General features: G+C 45.6%; 1 protein-coding gene across 1 annotated transcript in view; it reads right to left on the bottom strand.

Moving 5' to 3' along the window:
• Nucleotides 1-922: 922 nt before the first annotated feature.
• Nucleotides 923-11,860, bottom strand: part of LOC128693409 (serine proteinase stubble-like) — a gene marked incomplete at its 3' end in the record, with an annotated part of 99,626 nt that continues 88,688 nt past the window's right edge. The window contains exons 5-8 of the mRNA XM_070080456.1: nt 10,110-10,302; nt 8,329-8,626; nt 5,341-5,532; nt 923-1,043 (exon numbers count right to left, since the gene is read on the bottom strand). Coding sequence (XP_069936557.1) covers nt 923-1,043; nt 5,341-5,532; nt 8,329-8,626; nt 10,110-10,302 — 804 coding nt within the window. The remainder of the gene's footprint in view (nt 1,044-5,340; nt 5,533-8,328; nt 8,627-10,109; nt 10,303-11,860) is intronic.

Genomic DNA, 11,860 nt, shown 5'->3' with positions numbered 1-11,860 from the left:
GTGGATGATAGTTTGTGTCAGGTGTTCCTGGTGTTTGTGGATGATAGTTTGTGTCAGGTGTTCCTGGTGTTCGTCTATGTCATTCATTAGAAGGGTAATAAATACTGACAAGTATTTACATAGTGAGCATGTACGAACACACACATTGTGGGAATGATAGGTACACACTGGGGGAATGATAGGTACACACTGGGGGAATGATAGGTACACACTGGGGGAATGATAGGTACACACTGAGGGAATGATAGGTACACACTATGGGAATGATAGGTACACACTGAGGGAATGATAGGTACACACTAAGGGAATGATAGGTACACACTGGGGGAATGATAGGTACACACTAAGGGAATGATAGGTACACACTGGGGGAATGATAGGTACACACTGGGGGAATGATAGGTACACACTGGGGGAATGATAGGTACACACTGGGGGAATGATAGGTACACACTGGGGGAATGATAGGTACACACTAAGGGAATGATAAATACAGGTAACATCAATATGCGATTTATCTTGATATACGGGAGTATGATCAGTAATTTCTGGTCTCAAAACACCATCTCTCACACTAATAAAAAGCTTGAAAAACACTGCCAGTTGGAGTGGAGAGCATCTTGTAAGAGCTTCCAGGAGATGCAGCAACAGCCTCCGCGGAGAATCTCCTAAACATTACCTTCCTGGCCCCTCTGTGAACCACTTCCGCCTCAAGATTTCTTGTCACCCTCACGCAAACTGTTCCACACGACACAGGACTCCACCCACGCTTGCATCTGCCTTCCACCCTACTTTCACAATGATTCTTGTCTACCTGTACTGTGTGTGGCAATACTAAATGAGCTCCCTAGGGCTTTATATCCGCCCACATGTACACTCACGCACTTTAGCCAACTTATACCTACCAATCTCACTGACTTACTCGGTGTCTCTTCAATACTTTTGGCATCGGATAGTTTAGCCAGTAGCTTGAAATCACTAAAACAGACCGCATCCTGGCCGAACTTTGTGGTCTGCAGACCTCTAGAGTTCTCAAGACCTCTCTATACACAAAACCAGTTCTTGTAAATGTATCAGTAAATCTTGTTTTGCATAGAAACTGCTTTTGTTTATGAATACTCAAATCTAGCAATATAAATCTTGCAGATACTACAAACATTAAACCAACTAATTGCTAATTCTCAACAGAAATTAGAATGATTTGTTAATCTAATATATATATATATATATATATATATATATATATATATATATATATATATATATATATATATATATATATATATATATATATATATATATATATATATATATATATATATATATATATATATATATATATATATATATATATATATATATATATATATATATATATATATATATATTATTAAAATTTGTCCAATATTCAGTAAATTAAGATAGTAAAGATTATATATATATATATATATATATATATATATATATATATATATATATATATATATATATATATATATATATATATATATATATATATACACATAGAATGTATATGTTGCTTCAGAGATTTCCCATAATGTTATTACTGTATTGAAAGTGATCTGCCCGTTGCATTAAATCACTGCAAGTGACTGTATTCAGTAAGATTTTTAATATAACACTGAGGACGTGACTACAGGAGGTACGGGCGTTACTACAGGAGGTACGGGTGTTACTACAGGAGGTACGGGTATTACTACAGGAGGAACGGGCGTTACTACAGGAGGTACGGGTGTTACTACAGGAGGTACGGGTGTTACTACAGGAGGTACGGGTGTTACTACAGGAGGTACGGGTGTTACTACAGGAGGTACGGGTGTTACTACAGGAGGTACGGGTGTTACTACAGAAGGTACGGGTGTTACTACAGGAGGTACGGGTGTTACTACAGGAGGTACGGGTGTTACTACAGGAGGTACGGGTGTTACTACAGGAGGTACGGGTGTTACTACAGAAGGTACGGGTGTTACTACAGGAGGTACGGGTGTTACTACAGAAGGTACGGGTGTTACTACAGGAGGTACGGGTGTTACTACAGGAGGTACGGGTGTTACTACAGAAGGTACGGGTGTTACTACAGGAGGTACGGGTGTTACTACAGAAGGTACGGGTGTTACTACAGGAGGTACGGGTGTTACTACAGAAGGTACGGGTGTTACTACAGGAGGTACGGGTGTTACTACAGGAGGTACGGGTGTTACTACAGGAGGTACAGGTGTTACTACAGGAGGTACGGGTGTTACTACAGGAGGTACGGGTGTTACTACAGGAGGTACGGGCGTTACTACAGGAGGTACGGGTGTTACTACAGGAGGTACGGGTGTTACTACAGGAGGTACGGGTGTTACTACAGGAGGTACGGGTGTTACTACAGGAGGTACGGGTGTTACTACAGGAGGTACAGGTGTTACTACAGGAGGTACGTGTTACTACAGGAGGCACGGCTGTTACTACAGGAGGTACGGGTGTTACTACAGGAGGTACGGGTGTTACTACAGGAGGTACGGGTGTTACTACAGGAGGTACGGGTGTTACTACAGGAGGTACGGGTGTTACTACAGGAGGTACGGGTGTTACTACAGGAGGGTACGGGTGTACCTACAGGAGGTACGGGTGTTACTACAGGAGGTACGGGTGTTACTACAGGAGGTACGGGTGTTACTACAGGAGGTACGGGTGTTACTACAGGAGGTACGGGTGTTACTACAGGAGGTACGGGTGTTACTACAGGAGGTACGGGTGTTACTACAGGAGGTACGGGTGTTACTACAGGAGGTACGGGTGTTACTACAGGAGGTACGGGTGTTACTACAGGAGGTACGGGTGTTACTACAGGAGGTACGGGTGTTACTACAGGAGGTACGGGTGTTACTACAGGAGGTACGGGTGTTACTACAGGAGGTACGGGTGTTACTACAGGAGGTACGGGTGTTACTACAGGAGGTACGGGTGTTACTACAGGAGGTACGGGTGGAGGTACGGGTGTTACTACAGGAGGTACGGGTGTTACTACAGGAGGTACGGACGTTACTACAGGAGGTACGGGTGTTACTACAGGAGGTACGGGTGTTACTACAGGAGGTACGGGTGTTACTACAGGAGGTACAGGTGTTACTACAGAAGGTACGGGTGTTACTACAGGAGGTACGGGTGTTACTACAGGAGGTACGGGTGTTACTACAGGAGGTACGGGTGTTACTACAGGAGGTACGGGTGTTACTACAGGAGGTACGGGTGTTACTACAGGAGGTACGGGTGTTACTACAGGAGGTACGGGTGTTACTACAGGAGGTACGGGTGTTACTACAGGAGGTACGGGTGTTACTACAGGAGGTACGGGTGTTACTACAGGAGGTACGGGTGTTACTACAGGAGGTACGGGTGTTACTACAGGAGGTACGGGTGTTACTACAGGAGGTACGGGTGTTACTACAGGAGGTACGGGTGTTACTACAGGAGGTACGGGTGTTACTACAGGAGGCACGGGTGTTACTACAGGAGGTACGGGTGTTACTACAGGAGGTACGGGTGTTACTACAGGAGGTACGGGTGGGTGTTACTACAGGAGGTTACTACAGGAGGTACGGGTGTTACTACAGGAGGTACGGGTGTTACTACAGGAGGTACGGGTGTTACTACAGGAGGTACGGGTGTTACTACAGGAGGTACGGGTGTTACTACAGGAGGTACGGGTGTTACTACAGGAGGTACGGGTGTTACTACAGGAGGTACGGGTGTTACTACAGGAGGTACGGGTGTTACTACAGGAGGTACGGGTGTTACTACAGGAGGTACGGGTGTTACTACAGGAGGTACGGGTGTTACTACAGGAGGTACGGGTGTTACTACAGGAGGTACGGGTGTTACTACAGGAGGTACGGGTGTTACTACAGGAGGTACGGGTGTACGGGTGTTACTACAGGAGGTACGGGTGTTACTACAGGAGGTACGGGTGTTACTACAGGAGGTACGGGTGTTACTACAGGAGGTACGGGTGTTACTACAGGAGGTACGGGTGTTACTACAGGAGGTACGGGTGTTACTACAGGAGGTACGGGTGTTACTACAGGAGGTACGGGTGTACTACAGGAGGTACGGGCGTTACTACAGGGTGTTACTCCAGGAGGTACGGGTGTTACTACAGGAGGTACGGGTGTTACTACAGGAGGTACGGGTGTTACTACAGGAGGTACGGGTGTTACTACAGGAGGTACGGGTGTTACTACAGGAGGTACGGGTGTTACTACAGGAGGTACGGGTGTTACTACAGGAGGTACGGGTGTTACTACAGGAGGTACGGGTGTTACTACAGGAGGTACAGGTGTTACTACAGGAGGTACGGGTGTTACTACAGGAGGTACGGGTGTTACTACAGGAGGTACAGGTGTTACTACAGGAGGTACGGGTGTTACTACAGGAGGTACGGGTGTTACTACAGGAGGTACGGGTGTTACTACAGGAGGTACGGGTGTTACTACAGGAGGTACAGGTGTTACTACAGGAGGTACGGGTGTTACTACAGGAGGTACGGGTGTTACTACAGGAGGTACAGGTGTTACTACAGGAGGTACGGGTGTTACTACAGGAGGTACGGGTGTTACTACAGGAGGTACGGGTGTTACTACAGGAGGTACGGGCGTTACTACAGGAAGTACGGGCGTCTGTGTCACCTGTATATCTCTAATTATTAATTATAACTCGGAAGTAAATCTTAATATTCTGAAATTGAGTTTATTACAGAAAATGGAAACTGGGGAAGTCAATTTGATCGACGATAGCTGTAGCGACAGTAGTTTCACCATGCTACGATAGCCGTAACAACAGCAGTGTCACCTAGCTACGAAAGGTGGAACAGCAGACAAACCCCGAATCCACGATACCTGTAAGACCAGTAGTGAAACCAAGCTGCGATACCTGCAATAACGAACAGCAATTTAGCAGACACTGTATAAAAGAGCAAGCAGATGTGCAAATAAGAGAGAGAGAGAGAGAGAGAGAGAGAGAGAGAGAGCAACACCGTAAACAGGGCGTAACGAGATGGAAAGTGTCACTGCCCGAGGGAATCGTCTTTCCTCTTCTTCCCGCTGACCGCATTGACACTTACCTCTAAGTGTGTGTGCATGTATATATATATATATATATATATATATATATATATATATATATATATATATATATATATATATATATATATATATATATATATATACAGTTTAACTGTTCACAGAAGGAAGAGGACTCCTCATTTATAGCTCCAACAGAAACTAGGTCAGCAGAAGCTGAAACGAGAGGAGAAAAAAGAATGGGGAACACACTCACCTGACAGAGGACCAGGGAACCATATACACTCACCTGACAGAGGACCAGGGAACCATATACACTCACCTGACAGGAGTCAATGCCTCCCTTCTCATATCCAGCACACAGGAAGATCTCAGGGATGTGCTCTCGTCTCCCTCCCTTCAGGAACATGTCTTTACACTTGCTGTTGCTAACGATGGGAACAGATCCCTGCCGGAAGACATACACCATTACCATGGCCACTATAATACAACATAATACAATGTCATTTTTTTCTCTAGTATACAATTGTAGTTTACATATTAAGCACAAAAGTAAACCACTAGCATGTTGGGCATTTCTGGTAAACAATAGTTATCATGGGGTAGACAACAGTTATCATGAGGCAGACAATAGTTGTCATGGGACACAATAGTTATCATGGGGCACACAACAGTTATCATGAGGCAGACAATAGTTAGCATTGGGTAAACAATAGTTATCATGGGACACACAATAGTTATCATGGGGCAGACAATAGTTGTCATGGGGCACACAATAGTTATCATGGGACACACAATAGTTATCATAAGGCAGACAATAGTTATCATGGGGCACACAATAGTTATCATGGGGCAGACAATAGTTATCATAGGGCAGACAATAGTTATCATGGGGCACACAATAGTTATCATGGAGCACACAATAGTTATCATGGGGCAAACAATAGTTATCATAGGGCACACAATAGTTATCATGGGGCAGACAATAGTTATCATAGGGCAGACAATAGTTATCATAGGGCACACAATAGTTATCATGGGGCAGACAATAGTTATCATGGGGCAGACAATAGTTATCATAGGGCAGACAATAGTTATCATGGGGCACACAATAGTTATCATGGAGCACACAATAGTTATCATGGGGCAAACAATAGTTATCATGGGGCACACAATAGTTATCATGGGGCAGACAATAGTTATCATAGGGCAGACAATAGTTATCATAGGGCAGACAATAGTTATCATAGGGCAGACAATAGTTATCATGGGGCACACAATAGTTATCATGGGGCAGACAATAGTTATCATGGGGCACACAATAGTTATCATGGAGCACACAATAGTTATCATGGGGCAGACAATAGTTATCATGGGGCACACAATAGTTATCATGGGGCAAACAATAGTTATCATGGGGCACACAATAGTTATCATGGGGCAGACAATAGTTATCATGGGGCAAACAATAGTTATTATGGGACACACAATAGTTATCATGGGACACACAATAGTTATCATGGAGCACACAATAGTTATCATGGGGCAGACAATAGTTATCATGGAGCACACAATAGTTATCATGGGGCAGACAATAGTTATCACGGGGCAAACAATAGTTATCATGGGGCAAACAATAGTTATCATGGGACGAGATTATCATGATGGAACTGGACTAGAGATCAAATTATCATTGAGCTGGATTACCAAGGGAGGTGTTTCAGTGATGTTATTTAAAAAGTCAGTAAACTATAAGTTAAAAGAAGACAAGAGTGATATACCTAATATCAGCATCAACACCTTCTACTCTCACAGCCTCACCTGAGGCTATTAGACTTTCCTGTATGCTACCTGATCAACTAGACTATTGTTGTCCACGGTTACCAGACAACAACATAATCTCCATTTCCCATAGAAACTTGTATTGTTTCCTCTTGAAAACGTCTACGTTATTTTCTGGCAATTTTGATTATACCTGCTGATAGGAGGTTGAAGAGTCTTGGGCCCCGTATGTTGGAACAGCTTTCACGTGTTGTGGCAAGGGCACTGCTGTTTATATTTCTTTACGCAAATCAGTTTTACAGGCTATAAGCTGTTATCCTGCCTCAGCTCAAAGTCCAGCCCTATCTAGGGTATACCACCACCCCCAGGATGCAACCCATAACAATCGACTAACACCCAGGTACCTACTTGCTGCTAGGTGAACAGGGGCAGGTGTAAGGAAACGTGCTTAGTGTTTCCACCCGTGCCTGGGATCGAACTACGGATACTCAGCATGTGAGATGAGTGTGCTGCCAACCAAGCCACTGCACTGGGTTTATTCTAAACTGCCTATGGTCTCTATCACCCAAGTAAGTTGTTGTGGTACTGTACAGATTAGTAACTTTCCTCGAGTATTTTCCCTGTACATATTACGTACCTATCTTGTTCCTGCTGAGGATGTGCTGTTTACTTAGAGGACTCACCACCCGGAGTATACCTGGAGTATACCAGTCATATTTCATTAATTATTTTCGGTCAGACAACCATCTGTGTACTTAATCCATATCAGATGTGTTTGTTGCCTTGTAAGGCACTGTGAGCACTCCTTGTTATGTATGTTCTCATAACTCACTCTTTTATTTCCCTGGTGTTTGAACCATTTGGTTTATTGAATTTTCTAAACGATAGGTCATCTGTCGTTATTATTCTCAAGTCTTTAACAAGTTTCTTTCGTTCTATGAGATCATTTGTCTCAGTTTTTTATCCTGTGATCATCGCTTCCAGTTCTTCATTTTTTCTACATCAATTCAACTGGAAATTTTCACCATTAAAGATGACATATTCTTTGTTGACATTTGTTCAAAAATTCTCGGTGTCTTCCACTTGAGAGATTTTCATTCTCATTTCTGCGTCATCCACAAAAAATGAGACGAAGCTGTGTATGGTGATTAAATCTACATTTTCTGTGAGGATGAGAAACAGTGTGGGTGCCAGGATCCAGCCTTTGAGTACTGAGCATTTTCCTTCGTGAAAACTGGAATTACGTTTGAAAATGTTGTGGAACATCGTCCCTTCATCCTTTTTCATTGTTTCCCTTTCACCCATACTCTTATTTTCCCAATATCACCCTGAGGGAGGCTTCAAGAGAGGGTGAATCCAGCTCGGAGACGCTCATTCTTAGCTCTTCTGTTCCTAAATTACCTTTGAAATCGTTCTCTTATGCTACACATAAATCTCTTTCCCTTCCCCGTTTTATATTTACCTTCTGCAGGATTGAGGGCAGCCTGCCGTGCTCTGAGAGCCTTCCCCAGCCTGTTACCGTGCCTCTCTCCCCTATGAGGAGGTCGTTGTTGCCGGGGAGACAGATTGGGGAGATGTGGGGCAGGAACTCTAGGGGATCCACCATCTGCACCAGCGCCAGGTCGTACTCGTAGGTGAAGAAGTTGTACTTGGGATGCACAGCCTTGCGCTTCACGGCCCGCTCCACGTACGGATACGGCTCCATCGTGGACGAGAAGTCGTACTCACCCACTCGGATCCGGATTTGTGACGTCAGCAGGCTGTTACAAGGGAGAGGCGTGGAATATTAAAAAACATTTTAAAAGGGATCGGAAGATAATTACAAACATGTGACAGCAGGATATCACACGAACGAGGGACATGGAGGAAAAAATATTCTACACGAACTAGGGACGAAAAAAAATATTCTTGCACGAGGGAGAGGAAAGAAATGTTACAAGACACTTCAGTAAATATGATAATAAACGCTGATTCAATTTATTTAGAGAATAATCAAAAAATCATTACAGAAACAGAAGGAGAATGAGTTGAGTAATGTTATGGGTACCATACACGTGAAGTATCTGTCAGACAGTGTTAGACTTCCTGAAGACACTGACACTTTTGGAAGTGATTGTTCCAGCTGGTGTAGTAAGACTGCCAGCTGGTTTAATAAGAGTGCCAGTAGACTTGACAGTGGGGATGCCAGATGATCTGATAGAACAACTGACAGCAGGTGAAAGTGTAGGTGACTCATGAAGGTGTAGGTGACACGTGAAGGTGTAGGTGACACGTGAAGGTGTAGGTGACACACGAAGGTGTAGGTGACACATGAAGGTGTAGGTGACACACGAAGGTGTAGGTGACACGTGAAGGTGTAGGTGACACACGAAGGTGTAGGTGACACATGAAGGTGTAGGTGACACACGAAGGTGTAGGTGACACGTGAAGGTGTAGGTGACACGTGAAGGTGTAGGTGACACACGAAGGTGTAGGTGACACGTGAAGGTGTAGGTGACACGTGAAGGTGTAGGTGACACGTGAAGATATAGGTGACACGTGAATGTGTAGGTGACACGTGAAGGTGTAGGTGACACGTGAAGGTGTAGGTGACACACGAAGGTGTAGGTGACACGTGAAGGTGTAGGTGACACGTGAAGGTGTAGGTGACACGTGAAGGTGTAGGTGACACGTGAAGGTGTAGGTGACACGTGAAGGTGTAGGTGACACGTGAAGGTGTAGGTGACACGTGAAGGTGTAGGTGACACGTGAAGGTGTAGGTGACACGTGAAGGTGTAGGTGACACACGAAGGTGTAGGTGACACACGAAGGAGTAGGTGACACGTGAAGGTGTAGGTGACACGTGAAGGTGCAGGTGACACGTGAAGGTGTAGGTGACACGTGAAGGTGTAGGTGACACGTGAAGGTGTAGGTGACACACGAAGGTGTAGGTGACACACGAAGGAGTAGGTGACACGTGAAGGAGTAGGTGACACGTGAAGGTGTAGGTGACACGTGAAGGTGTAGGTGACACGTGAATGTGTAGGTGACACGTGAAGGTGTAGGTGACACGTGAAGGTGTAGGTGACACACGAAGGTGTAGGTGACACGTGAAGGTGTAGGTGACACGTGAAGGTGTAGGTGACACGTGAAGGTGTAGGTGACACGTGGAGATTTAGGTGGCACGTGAAGGTGTAGTCGACAGGTGACATGTGCATGTGACAAGTGTAGGAAGCAGGTACAGGTGTGAGGGTCGACACTCACTCGTCAACACAGTGGCCAGCAGTGGCCACCCACTGCTCGTTGAGTAAGGCGCCGCCACACCTGTGTGTCGACGAAAAGCCAAAGAAACTCGTCCTTCTTACAGACACCTGCCAGGGCCACTCCCCGAACCTGGCATTAGTGCCGTTCACGATCCTTCCTTCCGGCTGTGGTGGCATTGTTGGCACCCCGCACTCTGCCAGGAGAGAAGGACAGGTTAGCGTACCTCACACTCTTGTGGGGACACGATGGAGAAAAGAATTAGGGGGCATGAGCCCATGAGTGTGTAGAACTCCCACTGGTGGAGTAGACCATGGGTGTAGGTAATGATGATGAGTAGGGTTATGGTGGTTGGGTGATGGTGGATGGGTTAGTGGGTGGTGGTGCGTGGGTTAGTGGATGATGGTGGGTTGGCTAGTGGGGTGGAGTGCGGCTGAGAAAAGATGAGATTTTGGTGGTGATGACTGGAAAGAGTGGTATAAGTGGGGGAGGCAGAGTGGTGTGAGTGGTGGAGGCAGAGTGGTGTGAGTGATGGAGGCAGAGTGGTGTGAGTGGTGGAGGCAGAGTGGTGTGAGTGGGGGAGGCAGAGTGCTGTAAGTGATGGAGGCAGAGTGGTGTGAGTGAGGGAGGCAGAGTGGTATGAGTCGGGGAGGCAGAGTGGTGTGAGTGGGAGAGACAGAGTGGTGTGAGTGGGGGGAGGCAGAGTGGGATGCTTGTAGTAAATCCTTGGATGACACACCATGACACACACCATGACACACACCATGACACACACCATGACACACCATGACACACACCATGACACACCATGACACACCATGACACACACCGTGACACACAACATGACACACCATGACATACACCATGACACACCATGACACACCATGACATACCATAACACACACCATGACACACACCATGACACATACCATGACACACCATGACACACCATGACACACCATGACATACACCATGACACACACCATGACACACACCATGACACATACCATGACACACCATGACACACCATGACACACCATGACACACATCATGACACACCATAACACACACCATGACACACACCATAACACACACCATGACACACACCATGATACATACCATGAAATGCACCATGACACACCATGGCACACACCATGACACACATCATGACACACACCATGATACATACCATGAAATGCACCATGACACACCATGGCACACACCATGACACACATCATGACACACACCATGACACACCATGAAACACACCATGACACACATCATGACACACACCATGACACACCATGGCACACACCATGACACACCATGAAACACACCATGACACACACCATGGCTCACACCATGACGCACCATGACACACACCATGACACACCATAACACACACCATGACACACCATGACACACCATAACACACCATGACACACCATGACACACCATAACACACCATGACACACCATGACACACACCATGACACACACCATGACACACCATAACACACACCATGACACACACCATGACACACACCATGACACACACCATGACACATCATAACACATACCATGACACACACTATAACACACACCATGACACACACCATGACACACCATAACACACACCATGACACACACCATGACACACACCATGACACACACCATGACACACACCATGACACACACCATGACACACACCATGACACACACCATGACACACACCATGACACACCATAACACACA

The sequence above is a fragment of the Cherax quadricarinatus genome, unplaced genomic scaffold (assembly GCF_038502225.1).
Source record: "Cherax quadricarinatus isolate ZL_2023a unplaced genomic scaffold, ASM3850222v1 Contig464, whole genome shotgun sequence".
Taxonomy (NCBI): domain Eukaryota; kingdom Metazoa; phylum Arthropoda; class Malacostraca; order Decapoda; family Parastacidae; genus Cherax; species Cherax quadricarinatus.
The sequence above is the reverse complement of the archived record's forward strand: the minus strand, read 5'-3'. Positions and strand labels throughout refer to the sequence as shown.